The sequence below is a fragment of the Girardinichthys multiradiatus genome, chromosome 1 (genome assembly GCF_021462225.1).
Source record: "Girardinichthys multiradiatus isolate DD_20200921_A chromosome 1, DD_fGirMul_XY1, whole genome shotgun sequence".
Classification (NCBI taxonomy): domain Eukaryota; kingdom Metazoa; phylum Chordata; class Actinopteri; order Cyprinodontiformes; family Goodeidae; genus Girardinichthys; species Girardinichthys multiradiatus.
In genome coordinates, this window is record NC_061794.1 from 49834369 (window position 1) to 49854936 (window position 20568).

The 20568-nt window shown below is 40.9% G+C and overlaps 1 protein-coding gene across 2 annotated transcripts in view; it reads right to left on the reverse strand.

The window, feature by feature from the left end:
• The window catches only part of slc6a8 (solute carrier family 6 member 8), a 68033-nt gene that overhangs the window by 40621 nt on the left and 6844 nt on the right, over nucleotides 1-20568 (reverse strand). The window contains exons 1-4 of one of the 2 annotated variants that reach the window (XM_047362829.1): nucleotides 8758-8797; nucleotides 5458-5541; nucleotides 1450-1720; nucleotides 1232-1364 (exon numbers count right to left, since the gene is read on the reverse strand). In XM_047362829.1, the coding sequence (XP_047218785.1) occupies nucleotides 1232-1364; nucleotides 1450-1703 (387 nt within the window). In that variant the 5' untranslated portion in view covers nucleotides 1704-1720; nucleotides 5458-5541; nucleotides 8758-8797. Of the gene's footprint in view, nucleotides 1-1231; nucleotides 1365-1449; nucleotides 1721-5457; nucleotides 5542-8757; nucleotides 8890-20568 lie in introns of those variants that run through there. The other variant, XM_047362821.1, reaches the window with a different exon arrangement.

A 20568-nucleotide genomic window follows, 5' to 3' on the forward strand; every position in this document is an offset into this window, starting at 1 on the left:
CGACGATTACTAAGGAGTCCGGGTTGGTCCGCTCCACACTCAGTATCTGGTCGGCGAGCATGCGCTGTGCGACCTGCACGTTAGCTTGTGGCGGGATGTAAACACCGACCAGGATGAACGAAGCGAACTCACGGGGGGAATAGAAAGGCTTACAGTTTATGATGAAGGCTTCCAGGTCTGGAGAACAGTGCTGCTGAATCACTGTCACGTCGTTGCACCAACCACTGTTGAGGTAAAAACAGATTCCTCCACCTTTCGCTTTGCCGGAGAGTTCCGTGTCTCTGTCCACTCTGTAGAGCTGGAATCCTGCCAGCTGCAGCGCAGAGTCCGGTATTAATCCACACAGCCACGTCTCCGTGAAGCACAAAACTGCCGATGAATAAAAGTCCCTGTTTTTCCCCAACAACAGTTGTAGTTCCTCCATTTTGTTGGGAAGTGAGCGCACGTTCGAGAGAAATATTCCAGGTAACGGTGTTCGTAGTCCACGCTGGCGAAGACGTACCAGCACCCCAGCCCGTTTCCCTCTCTTCCGGCGTTTCACCGCGTGAACAAAGGTGAGCGCACCTTTGACCAGAATGTCCAAATATTCCAGAGCAGTAGGCAGAAATGTTGGAAATAACTCCTCTGGTGTAGTAGCCCTGATGTTCATGAGTTCTTCTCTGGTGAGAGAGCTCCGGGTACCATCACAGAAGACCGTTTTAAAGCAAAAAACAAAACAATGCGAACCAACACGCCGAGGCGACCATCTGCGGCGCCATCTTGTTGTAGAAAAATAACACAAACTCAAAAGTTTTGCACCCTACAGGGTTTCACTCATTTATTGCAACTTCTACCATCCAGGGAAAGCGAAGTCGCAATAAAAGCTGCGAGTGAAATCCTGCAGTGTGCATGTCTTTATGATTGTTTCTCCATGATGTGTTGATGCATCTGATCATGGTGTAAATGAATGTGTCAGTGGTTCAGCATAAACGTTATCCTTTACCGCTCTTAAAACTGGTCAAGATTCATGTTTGCATCCAATAGGGTAACAGGGACAGAGTATTAACTCAGGCTTGCCGCACATATTCTTTAGTTGAAAAATCCTGAAGTTAGGGCAGTTTGACAGTCAGAAAATCGGATTTTTTTTAAGAAGTTGACTCCTAACCAGGACTGGTTCATAATATTTCAGTTAAGTAAATATTCCAGTTTAAACAAAATAAAATGCAAACAACATGAACAGTGAATGAGTTACCTTCCCTGTGGATTTCACTCCTTTCCAGACGCAGAAGTAAACCAGAACCCAGACAGCCATCAGACACAACATCAGCTCCCAGTTGATCTGTCCAGGTTCATCCAGACCAGACGAGATGTTCAACACTTTGTTCCTGCACAGGAAGAGGGCAGAACCCCGCTATTGGTTATGAAGACGATACTAACCCCAACCCAGCTCGACCCAGAAGTTGAACTCACTCCCAGAACTCGATGATGGGCGAGCGGGCATCAGACAGGTCGGCGCAAGTCAGGTTCCCGCTGCCCACGGTGTTGTTGGCCATGGTAGCGTTCTTGCAGTCCTGATGGTGGAAGATCTCCAGACAGTTAGGTGTGTTCCATTCATTTTCGCAGGTGGACCACGGAAGGGTGGAGCTAAACGACTTGATCAGGTAGTAGAAGCCCCAGGCCAGAACCATGATGTAGTAGGTGTTACAGAAGAACACGATGACCATGGAGGCATAGCCTAGACCTGCCGAGAACAAGTTCAATACATCAGAATCTGGGTTCTGACGAGGCTCATTTGTCAGATTAAAAGCACCTTTAGAAAATAACAACCTTTAAGCAGGTATTAAACATAAGTCTCATTAAGCCCACATTTCTTTATTAAAATGTTTTTATTGGTCTGATGTAGTATTCTGATCTTAAATGTCATGTTTTCATTGGCTGGAAGCAGACAATCCTCATAATTAACAGAAATACAGGCTTGAAAACGTCAGTCCGGGTGGAAAAATTCCATATAATGTGTTTTAGTGATGGAGTTACTGGAATGAATGAATGTTTCAACAACATTCTCATTGATTGAATATGACGAGGATTAACTGGGACAAAACTCCCAGAGACAAAAGGAGGAGCTGCTTCAGATTTAAAGATAATTTAGTTTAATGTTTGGCTTCACTTAGTAAAACTAAAATTCACACATTCAGTTTGCACACATGTAAACACTTTGTTTCCATGGTTACAGTAATAAACAGGCACTTTGGGTTATAATGCAACTAAAGCTGTGAGACATGTGAGTTATGAACATTTTATTTCCCTGACCGAAAATCACGAGGACTTTAAGTACTGCTGCATGTTGCTGATTCGAGGTTTCTGGAATATGTGGCTTTAACTCCTATCTTTAATTTAAAAAAAGTTATTTAAAAAAAATTGAAATAATGATCTTCTCCTCTCCCAACTTTAGACTAAACGATTTTCTTCCTTTTCTTTTAGGTTATTGTTTTTTCTTGTGGGACAAAGAAATGTGTTCCTCTTAATCAGATATACTGAAAATTTCCACATTTCAGCAATATTTACTATTCTTTAAAGCCCCTTTCTTAAATTTCTATTAGTTTCACTTGGAAGGTTTACAGAAAACAAAATGTATAAAAAATGTTGATCACTTCTTTAGGTAAATTAAAAATGCATTATGAGATACTGTTTATGTATACAGGTCCTTCTCAAAATATTAGCATATTGTGATAAAGTTAATTATTTTCCATAATGTCATGATGAAAATGTAACATTCATATATTTTAGATTCATTGCACACTAACTGAAATATTTCAGGTCTTTTATTGTCTTAATACAGATGATTTTGGCATACAGCTCATGAAAACCCAAAATTCCTATCTCACAAAATTAGCATATTTCATCCGACCAATAAAAGAAAAGTGTTTTTAATACAAAAAACGTCAACCTTCAAATAATCATGTACAGTTATGCACTCAATACTTGGTCGGGAATCCTTTGGCAGAAATGACTGCTTCAATGCGGCGTGGCATGGAGGCAATCAGCCTGTGGCACTGCTGAGGTCTTATGGAGGCCCAGGATGCTTCGATAGCGGCCTTTAGCTCATCCAGAGTGTTGGGTCTTGAGTCTCTCAACGTTCTCTTCACAATATCCCACAGATTCTCTATGGGGTTCAGGTCAGGAGAGTTGGCAGGCCAATTGAGCACAGTGATACCATGGTCAGTAAACCATTTACCAGTGGCTTTGGCACTGTGAGCAGGTGCCAGGTCGTGCTGAAAAATGAAATCTTCATCTCCATAAAACTTTTCAGCAGATGGAAGCATGAAGTGCTCCAAAATCTCCTGATAGCTAGCTGCATTGACCCTGCCCTTGATAAAACACAGTGGACCAACACCAGCAGCTGACACGGCACCCCAGACCATCACTGACTGTGGGTACTTGACACTGGACTTCTGGCATTTTGGCATTTCCTTCTCCCCAGTCTTCCTCCAGACTCTGGCACCTTGATTTCCGAATGACATGCAGAATTTGCTTTCATCCGAAAAAAGTACTTTGGACCACTGAGCAACAGTCCAGTGCTGCTTCTCTGTAGCCCAGGTCTGGGGAATGTGGCACCTGTAGCCCATTTCCTGCACACGCCTGTGCACGGTGGCTCTGGATGTTTCTACTCCAGACTCAGTCCACTGCTTCCGCAGGTCCCCCAAGGTCTGGAATCGGCCCTTCTCCACAATCTTCCTCAGGGTCCGGTCACCTCTTCTCGTTGTGCAGCGTTTTCTGCCACACTTTTTCCTTCCCACAGACTTCCCACTGAGGTGCCTTGATACAGCACTCTGGGAACAGCCTATTCTTCCAGAAATTTCTTTCTGTGTCTTACCCTCTTGCTTGAGGGTGTCAATAGTGGCCTTCTGGACAGCAGTCAGGTCGGCAGTCTTACCCATGATTGGGGTTTTGAGTGATGAACCAGGCTGGGAGTTTTAAAGGCCTCAGGAATCTTTTGCAGGTGTTTAGAGTTAACTCGTTGATTCAGATGATTAGGTTCATAGCTCGTTTAGAGACCCTTTTAATGATATGCTAATTTTGTGAGATAGGAATTTTGGGTTTTCATGAGCTGTATGCCAAAATCATCCGTATTAAGACAATAAAAGACCTGAAATATTTCAGTTAGTGTGCAATGAATCTAAAATATATGAATGTTACATTTTCATCATGACATTATGGAAAATAATGAACTTTATCACAATATGCTAATATTTTGAGAAGGACCTATATTTTATAATTGAGGTCATTTCTAAGTAACTTTATTTTAAACAAAATTTGAGGTTTCTTCCTGTTAAAAGGATTGCTGCAATGTCAATGACTCGCTGCAATCTGCTGGGTTTCCTGAGATAAAAACGTTTTTACCAACTTAACTGGATTGTTTTACAACTCTGAATAACATGCTGGTTACTGAACTTCAATATGTCTGTGCAACTGGACTGAATTTATTTTATATCTCTGTTAGGGTTTTTATGACTTTTCTTGTTGTTTATCACTTGTGTCTGCTCTAAGTGCTTTCTTCCCCCACATGTCATAGACAAAGAGATAAGAGAGAAGGTTGAGTTATGCTATTATCAGCAACATCTAGGGACTGGCACCAATCCTCACTCCTTTCTCTAAAATCAAGACACATGAACCCTGACCTTTCTGACCCCCCAAGCATGTATAAATAAAGAGGGAGGAGTGTTAATACTTTGTAGTTTTGCACTGCAGAGTGTGACCTGCCCTTGCCACAAGTATAATTGACTGTGTCGTTTCCTTACCTCTGAGTTGACTAAATAATACCTATCAATCTCTGTATATACACTGGATTTGTTTGTTCTGTAAAGTGCTTTGAGATTACATTTTTGTGAACCTGCACTACATAAAGAATATTAAATTGACAGTCTGGGCCTCTTGAAAAGATCCCAGGAGTATGTGGATCACTGGAAGAACAACAGAAAGGAATGAGGACTTTGTCAGGAGATTTTGGAACAGGACTGGGTGGGAAAGTTTTGAATCAGAAACTTGATGCCACAGACTGTTATTTTCTGCTCAGATTGCTGATTTGATCTGTTTAGTTTCCAGCTCCTCTGGTGGAGCGCTGTGTTGACTGTTGGTGGTGTTCCCTGGATTTGGGTCAGATTTTGTGATTCTTGGGGAGCAGCTCTGTCAGCTCCACCTCAGAGGTCACAGCAAGGTTTGTGTAGTAAGCCGAGTTATCAGTACCGCTTTATATGTCCTGCAGTCTCCTGTAATCATTAAGACGTTTGTGTAAAGATAACAACAATATACGGCTTGATGAAAGAGAAGATTTAGTGTCTTTTATGTGTGTGTGTGTGCGTGTTGCTAGTATCTTTCCAGCCGTGTGTGCAGGCACGTACAGATTGCAGATACCTGCAGATAAACATTCCCAGAAAGCTCAATGAGTGTTTGCAGAGTGATGTTTCAGCTCCAACTCACATAAACTGCTTACTGTGTGGATTTGTTCAGGTTATCATGCCAACGTGTCCTCAGCCAGGAATTTCAGATGGACTTAATGATGACCTGAGACAGATAAAAACATTTCCTCTAACCTTGAATTCAAGCATTCCTCCGAATACTCCCATTTCAGGCCAGTTTATGTTTAGCGAAGACATGAAGAAAAGGATCAGCAAGATATGACCACCAGAAACACAAATTCTTACTGGCCATATTGAACATCTCAACAGGTATAGCAGAGTTAAACATATTTAGATTTTCTTTCTTTTTAAAACTTATTATGTTTTAAACATAAAAGCATGAAATGAGTTATTCTCATAGTTTTCTCCATGTTCACATTCAGTCATTCTAAGTTTAATATGTAAATTAGAACAGGTTTCACATTTAGTTACATGCTCTAAATATTCTTGTACAAATTGAAAAAAATTATAAATGCTCATGCTAAGTTCAACTCATGCAGAATTGTGGAGAAATAAATAGTACATGTTCATAAATGTAAATTAACAGCTTCAAACTGAACTAGATGACTGATATGTAGATCAATGGTCAGAATGACTCTTCTGATATGAATGGTCAAATGTTAAATAGATGAAATCATGTATGGAGTCAAGAATATTTTTAGAAAGCAAAAAAGTCTGAAATTTGAACTGATTGTGGTACATTCAGCTGAAGTTATCTGTTCTGTCCTAAAGAACTGGTTGATGTTGTAAAAATGTAGCTAGCCACGTCTGAGATTTAAAGATGAAAACCACCATTAAACTCAAATTTTAAACCTAATTTAATTTATCTAATATTATTTTATTACTAATAATATAACACATCCACTTTAATGGTGTAAGCTGATAACAGATTTGTGCAGAAATGTGACCATGCTGTTACAGTTGTTCGATTGTTGAAACACTGCTACAGGGCAACATTGTCATGTTGTGGCAATGTTGCTGTGTCAACTTGCAAAGTGACATTCTGGATTCTGTTGTCAGTATGCAGAACTGTTGCAGAACCGTTTTAGTCATAATGTTGCAAGCTCTGTCTGTGTTTTTAGGCCCACCTCTTGGATTGCAGATCCATGACTAAACTGTTCAAAGCCTGTTTATTTCTACAGTACCAGTCGTACACATTTGATCCAGAAACACTTTAAAAACAGCACAGCTGACCAAAGTGCTGAACAAACATATACAACATACAAGATAAACACGTAAAATAAGTTACAAGCAACTAGAGTAAATACAATCTAAAACACTTAAAGGATGTTATAAGAAACTTGAATGAAATTAATAAAGTGAGCTCCGTCATGCTACGTCAACAGCTAATGAGACAAGGTGGGTTTTCTGAGCAGATTTAAAAATAGACAGTGAAGAGGCCTGTCTGATGTGTAATGGCAGCAAGTTTTAAAGCCTTGGAGCTGCCACAGAAAAAGCTCTGTCCCTTCTGAGCTTCCGCCGCGTCCTCGGCACGTCCAGGAGAAGCTGGTAGGCAACCAATGGAATGAGGCTAAAACAGGAGTTCTCGGCTCTCTTTCATGTACCAGTTAAAAGGCACTGGACTGTAATGTATGACTGCTGACTACCTGCTACCACCTGCTACCTACTAAGAACTAAAAACAAGGTCGTTTGCATAAAAACGTTGTCCTGAGCAGGCCCAGAGTGCAGGAGGACCACCATGAGGTCGAAATCCTCGGTAGATCCTTGGGGAGCACCAGTTAAATCCTAGACTAGGCTATGGAGATCGGCGTTGAAGCCTTGGTGGAGCCCAGATGATCTGCAGTGGATGTGTTTTGGAGGGTCAGGAGCACATGGCGGGTCCACCTGGACGCCCTCGCCTTGGAAATTAAAGAACTGAGGCGGTTCATCCTTCAACGCCTCTAGAACAGGAGCAGGAGCACTGAAACGCTAGTCAGGAGGAGTCAATTGTGATGAGGGAAGCTGGATGAGAAGTGTAGATGGCAGTGAAGGTGATCGCTGGCCTGGACAAAACGAGTCGTCATGCTGATCCACAAAAGCAGGAGCAGAGGTGTCTAAAAGACCCTTACTGGATGGAGAAGCTGGAGCTGAGGCATCGAGAAGAACCCCACTGGAGGCGGGAGCTGGAGTGTCGAGCTGATTCTTAGGAGAAGCAAGAGTTTAGGCGTCAAGAAGAATCTCAGTGGAAGAGAGAGCTGAAGCATCGAGCTGACCCTCAGTGGATGGAGCTGACCTTTTGCGATACCGTCTTCTACGGTGGGAAGGAGAAACTGAAGCGTCCTGCTGACCTTCAGTGGAACGAGAAGATTAAGTGTCAAGCTGACCCTCCGTAGAACAAGAGGCTGACGCATTGACCGGACCCCCAGTGGAACGAGAAGTTAAAGCATCAACTGGAAACGTAATTTTTACAGAAGTTACCTTCTGCTGCTTTATCAGTGATTAAATGTACATGTTTGACCTTAAAGAATTGTTGAACAATCTATAAGCTTTTCTTTGCTAGCTAAAACCGCTAACGTCTAATACTAATACCAGGCAGGACATATATTTACATCTGACTTGTTGCAATCTTATGAGAGTCCATAGACATTCCTCTCTGCCATTTTATTGGTGCATTGTGTTGGCTAGTTAAAACATTAAGATCAATAGTCCAAAAGACTACTGGTTTATAATCCAATAAACAATATTTATGGTGGCTCGTTACACATTAACCGTTCTTTAAAATATTATTTTACAAACGTTTTGCATTGTGATTGGTTGTTTGAAGTCATACTGATTATTGTTCTTAATTTGTTCTAAAACAAATTTTACCTAATTTCCAAATTCCTCAAGATAAACCTTGGTCCTTCAACATAAATATCCACACTGAACTGTCATATCATTGGATCATTTTTGATTTGTACATAGTTCATTGGTGTTCTTTATTCCTTCATTTTGCTTGGTAGTTTTAGTCAAATTGTTCCAGCCTAGTAAATAGTTTGTTAATTAAAATATGTTTAACTTTAAGTTGAATTGTTGTTTTTTTTGATAAATTCTTATATTTTAAGGAGAAGTTGTTATGAATTTATTCCATATGTGTGCAGAGTTTGCTGTTCAGTATTGCCAGGGCGTGAATCACTCTTTCATCTATTCTTCTAATACCAATGAAAATATTAGGCTGATATTCCCATATATTAAATAATATAGGCATCCTAATTGCACGGCACTTTTCCCAGACTTGCTATAATTGGTAGCCATAAGAGGAGGGACATTTTTATGGCTCTCCACATTATCATAATTGTCCAATTAAAGTAAAAATGAACTTTAGTGTCTCCAGTAGCAGCACCTTTGAAAAGCGGAGCGATGTTCCACACATTAATGCTGCCGGCCTTCATGAACTGACCGAGCGCAATCTCCAGAAAGAAGATGGGGATTCCTCCCACAAACACAATCAGCAGATACGGGATCAGGAAGACACCTGAAAGAGACAAACAGTGGGAAACAATCTGAAATCTGATGATGATGAGTCAGAAGTTTAATTTTCCATATCAAAAGAAGGTTACATTTGTAGCAGGAGAAGCTAATTATTCAGGTTTCTTCATGAAAAAGGCAACAAGACTTGATCGGCTTTATTTCAATTAAATAGAAAACAAGAAAAATAAAGAAAGTGTACTAGTTTCACGTGTTAGGAGAAAAATATAGTCTGTTTGTTCAAGAATAAAGGTCTGGATCATCAGCTTTTAAGGCTCTGAAGGTTTTTCTTTTCACCTGGACTGCTTTTTTACTCATTTTCAGTCTGGTTCTGACCAATAATTTAAGTTTGCATTTATTTAGTTAAATCAATGGAGAACGCAAAGAGAACACTGTCTGGCAGAAGGAAAACTGGATTTTAGCTCAGATAAATTTGATAAAAAGATCAAGTCAACTATGATGTGTGTTTTAATTTCCTGAAAGGAAAATTACAATATGTGTCTAGAAATAAACTAAACAATAAGTCAAAAACATTAGAAAAAATACTGCATAAAGTAAGACATTTTCATTACTTTCAGAAACGTTGCTGAAAATAAGCTAATGATTAGGAAATCTTTCAGTATCTGAAAATCCTGACAGTAAGAAGCAGAAGGTCTGTGTTTTGGGTAACTGCGGTTTGATCACTCCCATCTACAGCCATCTACAGTTATTTCATTTCTGTCCCTGACTGTTTACAGGATAAAGATGAATCTGGACATACACTCCACAGGCACTTCATTAGGTAAATGTGTTCAGTTACTTCTTAACACATACAGTGATTCAGCCAATCACTTGGCAGCATTTATTTATCTGAACATGGTGTGAAGAACTTGCTGAAGTTCAAAGCGAGCAACAGACTAGAGAAGGATGAGCACTTCTAAGCCAGATGGCGCCGCTGATGGCAGCTTGGCAGATGGAAGAGAGTTAACGTGCTCGTGAAGCTCTGAAAGCGGGGAATACGCTCACCCTTGCCTTCAATCCACCTGGCAAATATGCATTCCCTGACCAACAAGATGGATAAACTGCTTCTCCTCACCTGTAAAAACTCGGACCTTCACAGATCTGCTGCCCTCTGCTTTACTGAAACTTGGCTGAGTGAGAACACCCCGGACTGTGCCCTTCTGATACCGGGCTTTCAGCTGTTCAGAGCGGATCACAACTCGGACTTATCGGGAAAAAAGAGAGGAGGCAGAATCTGCTTTTATATAAACGAAGGTTGGTGCAGAGATATCAAAGTGTTGAAGAAGACATGGAGTCCTGACCTGGAGTCATTTCTCATTAACTGTAAACTGTTTTATTCACCGAGGGAGTTCTCCTTGTCTGTACTGGTTGGACCGTACATACCACCTCAAGGCTCCACTTCAGATGCTGAAAAACAACTGGCTGAGCTGATAACAGACGTGGAGAAAACACATCCATCACATTGAGTGTTCCACCAGGGATAAAAACACTCTGCCGTGTAGCATTAAGGCAGTTCTGAAAAAAAAAGAGGTCCAAGACAGTACTACAAAGTGTACCTAATAAAGTGGCTGGTGGGTGTAAAGGTGATGTAGTGATGTTAAGAAATGCTCCTGCTGCTGAGACCCAAGTAACATGCAGAGGTGCTTACTAAACCAACTTGTATTAAAGGGCCATTCCACAGTTTAATGTGACCCTCTAATGTGATTATCAAAGAGCTGACCTCTGTTGCTTTAAGACATCATTTTCAGACACCTTTTATCTGCTGAAGAAAGTCTTAGGGCCTCTTAATGTGTTTTATTACCTTCATTTGTTGGGTTTTAACTGTTATAGAGGCTGTAATAAATAAATGTTTTCTGCAGTTTGACATATTTTAGCTTTAGCTTATGTGCATCTGCAAAGAAAACAAAGAGTGAATGAAACCGAGTCGACAGACATGAATAAACCGTTGTGTGACTGCAGTCTGGTTCTGCTGTCTTAATTACTGAGCTTTACTCACAAACACACACAGTACGTCTTTCTATCTTTAACAGAGACTTTGCGCTGATTTCTATTCATTTTCCATTAATTTCTATGGCCGAACCCTGACACTAACTCTAAATCTAACCTAAACCCAATTTACAGCTTAGTCCTAAACCAACCCAAAACAGCACTTCTTCATATGGGGCATCACAATGTGGTATATGTTTGAAAAATTGGACCTGCACACACATAATATATATATATATATATATATATATATATAAAAATATATATATATATATATACATATATATATGCACACGCACACACAAACACGTGCAATCGTACACTCCTATGGTCGAGCAACATGTGACTGTTCGAATGCAGCTCATGCAGCAGCCAACGACGATGATGATGAAGAAAGAGCAGCCGCTGAACTGCAGCAGCGTCACATGTGATGTAAGCTGGATGAGGCAGCAGTGGTTAGCGTGCTGCTACCTCCACCAACCGTCCCCCCCCCCCTCCCCCCCACACACACAGACTAAGAGTGGTGTAATGCTGTTACCTCGGCGGTAACTTAGTGCTGATGGGATTACAGAGCTGAACGGCCTCGACGCAGTCAGCAGCTCTGAAACATAATCGTGAGCTTCAGATGTTTCTTCCTATCAGAAGGAAAAACTAAATGATCCATGAAAAGTGTTCCACATGTAAATGATGCATGCTGATGAAACTGGACTCTTTTTTTAGTCCCTCGTCTCAGCAACTCCTACAGATCTTCCCATCATCATGATCATCATTACCATTACGATTATCACCATCATCGTCAGCACCATGGTGCTTGCTTTGCTGGTTGTTATTGAATCCGACTCTAAGACTGTTATGATTTGTGGGTGTTTTTGGGTTTTGTTGGTCTGTTTCACAATTAAGTTCTTGAATCATGCTTCTGTGTTTTGCTCCAGCCACGTTTATGTTCTGTCTGTTAATTAACTTTATTCAGTTCACCTGCTCCAAGCTAATCTGTCTCCTTGCTCCACTTGGTTCACTCGCCATAAATACACACCTGTTCAGTTATTCATCGCGGAATCATTTTCAAATCATGCTCAAATCTTGCTTTCAGATCTTGCTCATGTCTTGTTTTTCGGGTCATGCCATGTCTGTCTTGCCAGCCCCTTTATTGTTTTGTTCCTGCCTCTTCTGAGAGTGAGTTTTTTATTAATTAAATCCTTTCTTCACTTACTGTCATGCTGCCTGCTAGTCTGCTTTCTGGGGTCCCCCATTGCTCAAGTCCTAACAAAGACTGGACTGTATTAGAATTAACTAAATTGCTGACTTTCTGTCATCCTTTGTTCATTCATGCAGAAATGTTTCTCTATTGTTGTTGTAATTATTTGAAAGAAATTATTTACTGTCTGAGCCTTTAAAACCTGACATGCTGTATCCTATAAGCATATGGAGTTAAATTTGTCTCAATATTATTCAATCAAACAAAAAACTAATCTCAATCAAAAAATATTAAGTTGTGATCAAAACTTTCAGAGTTTTTTCTCACAAAGAGAAAAAGGTTATTTGCAAAACATAAACTTTTATTTGCGCATGTCAAAAATCTTTGGTTATGAGTCTCGCTTTTTTGGTTTTGACGCTCTCTGTTTTTGGTTGAACTCAACGAATTTTGAGTTCTGGGAACATGAACATCCTGGGCGGGGCCTAAAGACGAACGATGTAAGACGTTTCCCTATTGGTTAGCGCTGACTAAAGCAGCATCTCTGAACTTCTGCTCCAACTGCAGGGCTTGCAGCGTCGCTTCAGTGAGGAGACATCAACTGTACAGAAGAAAACTGCGGTCAAGTGAGCCGAAAGTCAGAAATACGCGGTGACGTCAGCCGACACCAGCTCTCTCTTAAAGATTAGCGTCACGCATACAAGGTGCATTATATATACTACACTTGGGGTAGTTGTGTATTTCTCCAGAAACCTACAGTGAAATTATGAAATATTAATTCTGGTTATAATATACAGGTCCTTCTCAAAATATTAGCATATTGTGATAAAGTTCATTATTTTCCATAATGTCATGATGAAAATTTAACATTCATATATTTTAGATTCATTGCACACTAACTGAAATATTTCAGGTCTTTTATTGTCTTAATACGGATGATTTTGGCATACAGCTCATGAAAACCCAAAATTCCTATCTCACACAATTAGCATATTTCATCCGACCAATAAAAGAAAAGTGTTTTTAATACAAAAAACGTCAACCTTCAAATAATCATGTACAGTTATGCACTCAATACTTGGTCGGGAATCCTTTGGCAGAAATGACTGCTTCAATGCGGCGTGGCATGGAGGCAATCAGCCTGTGGCACTGCTGAGGTCTTATGGAGGCCCAGGATGCTTCGATAGCGGCCTTTAGCTCATCCAGAGTGTTGGGTCTTGAGTCTCTCAACGTTCTCTTCACAATATCCCACAGATTCTCTATGGGGTTCAGGTCAGGAGAGTTGGCAGGCCAATTGAGCACAGTGATACCATGGTCAGTAAACCATTTACCAGTGGTTTTGGCACTGTGAGCAGGTGCCAGGTCGTGCTGAAAAATGAAATCTTCATCTCCATAAAGCTTTTCAGCAGATGGAAGCATGAAGTGCTCCAAAATCTCCTGATAGCTAGCTGCATTGACCCTGCCCTTGATAAAACACAGTGGACCAACACCAGCAGCTGACACAGCACCCCAGACCATCACTGACTGTGGGTACTTGACACTGGACTTCTGGCATTTTGGCATTTCCTTCTCCCCAGTCTTCCTCCAGACTCTGGCACCTTGATTTCCGAATGACATGCAGAATTTGCTTTCATCCGAAAAAAGTACTTTGGACCACTGAGCAACAGTCCAGTGCTGCTTCTCTGTAGCCCAGGACTGGGGAATGTGGCACCTGTAGCCCATTTCCTGCACACGCCTGTGCACGGTGGCTCTGGATGTTTCTACTCCAGACTCAGTCCACTGCTTCTGCAGGTCCCCCAAGGTCTGGAATCGGCCCTTCTCCACAATCTTCCTCAGGGTCTGGTCACCTCTTCTCGTTGTGCAGCGTTTTCTGCCACACTTTTTCCTTCCCACAGACTTCCCACTGAGGTGCCTTGATACAGCACTCTGGGAACAGCCTATTTGTTCAGAAATGTCTTTCTGTGTCTTACCCGCTTGCTTGAGGGTGTCAATAGTGGCCTTCTGGACAGCAGTCAGGTCGGCAGTCTTACCCATGATTGGGGTTTTGAGTGATGAACCAGGCTGGGAGTTTTAAAGGCCTCAGGAATCTTTTGCAGGTGTTTAGAGTTAACTCGTTGATTCAGATGATTAGGTTCATAGCTCGTTTAGAGACCCTTTTAATGATATGCTAATTTTGTGAGATAGGAATTTTGGGTTTTCATGAGCTGTATGCCAAAATCATCCGTATTAAGACAATGAAAGACCTGAAATATTTCAGTTAGTGTGCAATGAATCTAAAATATATGAATGTTAAATTGTCATCATGACATTATGGAAAATAATGAACTTTATCACAATATGCTAATTGAGCCCTGTAATTAGCTCACCTGGCTCTGTTCTGCTGCCAGATGACCCAGGATCAGTCAACATCAGCAGCTTTAATTAAGCTCCACAGATTTATGTGTACAACTGTACTGTAAAGCATGTAATATAGGGTGGGTGAATTATTAACAGATACATGTGACTGATACCAGAATGATGCTGATGTAAGCTGTCTCCACTGTACTCTGCAGTTTTTATTCCTTTAAAAATCAGATCTCTGTAAAAAATGCTGCATGAATGGTCGTCTTATTGGTGAAGATCTTAACAGTTTAGTTCAGGAAAATATTTTTTCCTCCAAAAATGATTTCCATCATATCCGCCAGATTTCTATTCCACCAACTCCAAGGATTCAGCAGTTACTACTCTTTCAAATATTTTCATTTATCAGTCCGGTAGGCATGGAAACATTGGTGTGGTGATCTCAGAAATCCTCAGTGAGCCTACAAGAGGTCCATTTGGTGTCCAACTGGAGCCAAACAGAAATTATTCTGTTTCTGTTGTTTCTAGCATGACCAGAACTGGCTGTGGTCTGATTAGATTTTATGACACGAGTCATCTACAGGCATCTGTTTCCTGTAAGGTAAGGTAAGTTTATTTATGTAGCGCTTTTCAGTAACGAGACACTCAAAGCGCTGGACATACAATTACAATACAATCACAAAGAACACAGAAAAACAAATCAAATGCTAAGAAATCTAAAAATCTATGAATCCTTCTGAGAAATCTAAAAATCTCTGGTCAATATTACAATGATACAGATAACATTAATAATCCTTGGGTTTTACTGGTAAGAGCTGGTTCTAAACCAATCTTTCTAAAGAGGTAATTATATCATTAAGTCCTCTATGTAGGGGAAAGCATCTTGTGCTAAGAAGTCTCATCATTCCACTGAATTCTAACTAGTGAAGCTGAGTCACTGGTACAAAACAGCTTTAATCCACATTTTCAGGGGCTAATAATATATTGGTTTTACTGGTGCTGAAGTTGAACTAAGTAATCTAATTAAGAAAGCTGGGTCATTGGTGGAAGAGCAGCTAAAGTCCAAGTTACTAATAATGTTTGGTTTTTGCTGGTAAAATCTATGAAAAGTAATGAAATCACACATTTAGGTAAAGTAAGATAGGAGGGAAAAAAAATCATATTTCAGACTCTATTCTTAGCAGAATAGAGTCTGAAATAGTACAAAAAACCTCAGCAGGGGTAATCAACACACACATTAGTAAAGATTCAGCAAGAGTACGGTGGAATCTGGAGGGTGCGAATATATATAGTATATATAATATATATAAGTCTGAGTGTGTTTGCAAGAATTAGACTGTCAACACTGATAGAAGCACCATTGTCCTTGAGAAGAGAGGTGGAAGTTTTATCAATCATAGTCCTATCAGCACACAGCTGGTAGGGGAGTGCTGGGGAAGAGCGTCATGTTTATATAACATCCAGGAGATATTTTGTCGATAGCCAGTTAGCAGAAGTTGCCAAGGCCACATTGGGGCGCCAGATTTAGAAAAACAAATGTTGTGGTTCAGGCAGTTGTGAATTTCCAACCACCTTAAGAGTTTTACTGGTATGTCTCAATTGCAAATCCAAATAACCAAATTTCTGGTATTTTCCGCAGATCTGGAGCGAACAATTTCTCCAAGATTATATCCTTTAACCTCTGAGTCCAACCGCTGCCAGGCTGCGATTCTGTTCAAGAATCGTGTCCAACTTGTGATTCTGCTCTCTTAACATTTCAGTCTGAGTGTTGATCGCTCTACATCAGGGATGTCAAAGTCAAATACACCGAGGACCAAAAAACCAAATTTGCTACAAGCCAAGGGCCAGACTGGTTCAATGTTTATTAAAACATATTGAAATGATTGCACATAGCCTATTGAACCAAGACCTAACACAGAGTACATTATTTAATAAATAAATGAATAAAGCAATATTTTGTTATGGATCTGTCAGTAACCTCAAGGGAAAACATTTTCAACAGGCAAACAGCTAAAAATGTAATTGGTTTGAAAAATAAAGTATGTTTCTTAATATCAAGATGAATACATAAATAAAAGTGCGTGCATTATAAACTTTATATTGCATTATATTCTTTCATTACAACCAAACTTTCTCCACACAGGTTGCCTTTTGCCTCCGTGAACATGTACTCTGCCTCCCACCTGGCTTGAAACCCCCTGTTTTCAGCGTCCACCTTACGTTTAACCATGTTTGTGGACGGGGGTACCTGAAAGTTGATTGCTGATGAACAATGAAGCCGCTTGTGCGTGCTACAGTGACTTCGCGGACTACCGTTGCATTGTGGGGAATGTAGTGTTGGTGCGTGCAAAACGCCAGCAGGCCTCTGTGACCTGCGGGCCGGTTCTAATAGTAATTAAATATCATCCAGGGGGCCATAGATAATTAAGTCGCGGGCCAGAGTCGGCCCGTGGGCCTTGACTTTGACATATGTGCTCTACATTAACCATTCAAATCTTTTTTGGGTGTTATATAATCTAGAACTCTAGTATTCCAAATTTGAGATTAGAAAATGATCAAAGGCTGCAGGGAATCTGACTTCCTAAGGTGCTGGATACCAGCTTGTTGTCGGGTTGGTGTTCTGCAACTTTTAGATGGTTCCCTTATTCAACACACCTGAAGTGGTTGACTGGGTCATTAACAGACCCATGACATTTACTGAGGGAGAATTTAAATCTGGTGTGTTGGAGCAGGAATTCCACTAAAAGTGTCAGTCCAGGAACCAGAGTTGGGCACCATTCCAAGGGAAGGTTCTGATGTCAAAAACTACAGTTTTATTTGTTGAATAACTGGATGCAATGAAAAACAACGTCTCTCAAGGATTGTTAGCATTCATTTAATGCCAAAGAGGACTGGACCAGTAAAGGTGGCACAAGTCTTTGAATGATCCTAAAGAAGCCCCCTAAATCAGAGAGTCAACCAGAAAACCTGGATCTGGTGCACTGAAACAACACTAACACACACATGGACACATGCATGCAGAGGGGAGGAATCAGAGGCCAAACACAACCCTTCAGGCCTGAAGCTTTGCAGACATCACACTGACTCTCTGCCAAATACCAACGTATCTAAGCTGAGTTTCACTTCCTGTGGATCACAAAGATGGACCATGAGCTGCACTAAACATGACTCTGCAGATCAGCATGGGGGTCAGCAAACTCCAGCTCCAGTCCTGGAAACCCCAAACACACTGCCTGCTTTAGTGTGACTATGGTCATTATAAGAGTTTAAATGAGCAAATGAATCTGCTCCTGTAATCCATCAGCCCCTTTAAGAAAACACCACCTGGAGATGAAGAAGCGTGCATCAGCTTAGATCTCCGCTCTACTGTTTGTGCTTGTTAGACACAGGTCAATAAAGTCTTTTCATTGCTGCGGTTCCTTCAGTTTCAGAATGACTGTGGTGCGAGAAGGACTTTTCATCATGCCCGAGCTTCATCTGAATCTTCAAGTATCACTCACTCACACACACACACACACAGAAGATCCTGTGCAGGAACCTCCAGAAGACTCCACTCCAAACCTTAACCCTTCTGCTGAAGAAGTGTTTGGTTTGTTTTTCAGGTTTTCAAGTGAGGGAGGTCAAACTGAAGGTCGAACCATCAACCTTTCAATGAAGAGAAAAACACAAAATGATAAAATGATGCTATACCTCCAGGAGAGCCTCACCAACAAGACTGCCTGCATGTCAGATGTTTTTAGGTCTCTGGAGTGCGTCCAGCTGTCCTTGAGAGGATTTCATCGAAGTTTGAAATAATTTTTATTTATTAGAGTTATCAGAACTAATCGGACTCACTGAGACTCTTATTGTTTGGTTCATATCCTCCTGCCCTTCTGCAGGTCTCCATGGTAACGAACCTTTGGTCGGGTCTGTGTTAACGAGTGGGGAATCGAGTCAGCATGTAGAGCAGAGATTAACAGGAATGGCCTGTAATCTTTTAATCCAGTTGCCAGGTTTCACCTCTACTCTGCCCTTGTTCCTTTTTAACTGTCCCTGTTTGCCTCATCTGGTGGTTTAAACTGGTTTAGGGTAAACTGGAGATGTTTACTGGGGAGCTTGCAGAGATCCTGTAAGAAGACATCACTTCTACGTTCATGAAGGTTGTCTGTGCTCACATTAACTGACATTAATCAGTTATGTTCCCTCCTGAACATAACTGATTAATGTCAGCAGGTTTATTAGCTGCTCCTTAATTTCTTCATTAGAAAACAGCCTCGTTAAGTTCAGAGGCCACAGAAAATATTAATGCAGTCCTTTAATATGTTCATGGCCCAATGTGAATTTCACCATTTAACGTTTATGTCAGAGAAGAAAGAGACACGACTGATTCATAAAGACATCAATTTCCATTTAAAATAAGAACTGAGCCTGAACTGGTCCTCACAAAGACACCAGCTCCCTGTCACTTTATCAGCAGCAAAGAGCCACAGCTTGTGTGTGTGTCCTTCACAGGGTTACTGCAGCACCAACACACACACACACACTCTCTCTGCAGGACAATACATCAAAATGGCTCTGATTTATTAGAGGACAAAGACAAAAAGGACAAACTGAGGAGAGAAAGAAAGAGTGAGGCAAAAAGGACAAAGAAAAACAAATTAGGACAAAAATAACTTGTATATAGATTATGTGAGACAATAGAAACTGAATTGAGGGAGGAGAAGAGAAACAAGAGAAAAGGAGTGATGGAAGGATAAAGAAGAAGGAAAATGGGCTGCATTTGTATAGCTTTTTATCAAGTCTTAAGACGCCAAAGGTCTTCACACTACATCAGTCATCCACCCATTCACACACTGACAGTGGTAGGCTACATTTTCGCTACATTGCCGTACGATCGGTGCCACAGGGCCCTCTGACCACCACCAGCAGGCAAAGACGGGTGAAGTGTCTTGCCCAAGGACCGGTTGTGTCTCTGGGCCTGTTACAGGTTAAAGGACGAACCCCAACCACCTGAGCCACCGTCACCCCAAAAGGAAGGAAGCACTAGTTCAGACCTCTGAGGTTTGTTTGAAAGCTTTGGAAACATATCAGTTTAGAGAAGAGACAGACGCTGAACAATGAGGCTAACTAAACACAAGAAAGGTCCTTCAGGTTTGCTGAATCAGATGAGAGGCATGTGACCTTTACAGAAAGTCTAACAGTAATGTGAGAACTCGACCTTTTCACTGAATCCTCCTGCTCTTTCTCAGACCTTTCCGCTGTCCAGCTCAAAGAGGCAGACCGTGAGAGCGAGACCTTTTCAGATGAGAAGATGCCACCCTGCAGTTTGTTCAGCTTGATAAAAGCAGACATGATGAACTTCCTCCTGTCGCCTCTTCATTCTTCTAAACCAGACTGGAATAATTCTGCAAAACGCTAACCAGCAAGAAGTTAGCTGTTTGTGACGTTCTGAAACATGGTTCTGAGTCAACCCTGTTCTATCCAGGTTCTGTAAAAAGATGGATGATGCAGCCAATGGTGTGAAAAAAGAGGCCAATGCTGCAGCACCTTAAACCTGTATTCTGTCTAAACAGCAGCAGGGGGCAACTGTGGGACTAAAATCATTTCTAATTCAGTCCTTTAAGGTGGTCCAACAGTTCTCCGGGATTTCTGAAGGTCTGTTAGAGTTTGGACATTGGCTGTTTCTCACCCAGGTTCTGACCATCCAATTTAAGCAGCACCCAGCTGTTCTGAAAACAGATGACTTTAGGGTGATAATTAGCATGTTTAATTTCAATCAGAAATTCATTTGGGGGTAACAGGATTAAGGGTTTGTTCCACACGGACTGCTGACATGTCTGAATCCTCTGATTGATTCTGTAGTTTAAATGTGGAAATGATGGTGGACTTTCACATGTTTTCACATGTTTGAAGGATCGGGATTGTGCTTCAGAAATCTAAGGGTCATCTTTAAAACCCAAAAGGTTTAATAATAAAACTAGATTTTTCTCTCTGTTTTTGGTTTAAAATATGATGTGAAACATCTTTATCTTGAATTGAATTGAATTATTAGTACCATCAAGGTCCTGATCATCTGACCAGTCCTATCATTAGCTGCTTGTCGGGCTTTCAAACCATTTGACCTTTTCCTGTTGAGGCGTATTGAAAGCATACAAAGGAAGATACACATGATGAAGATCACTGAATAAA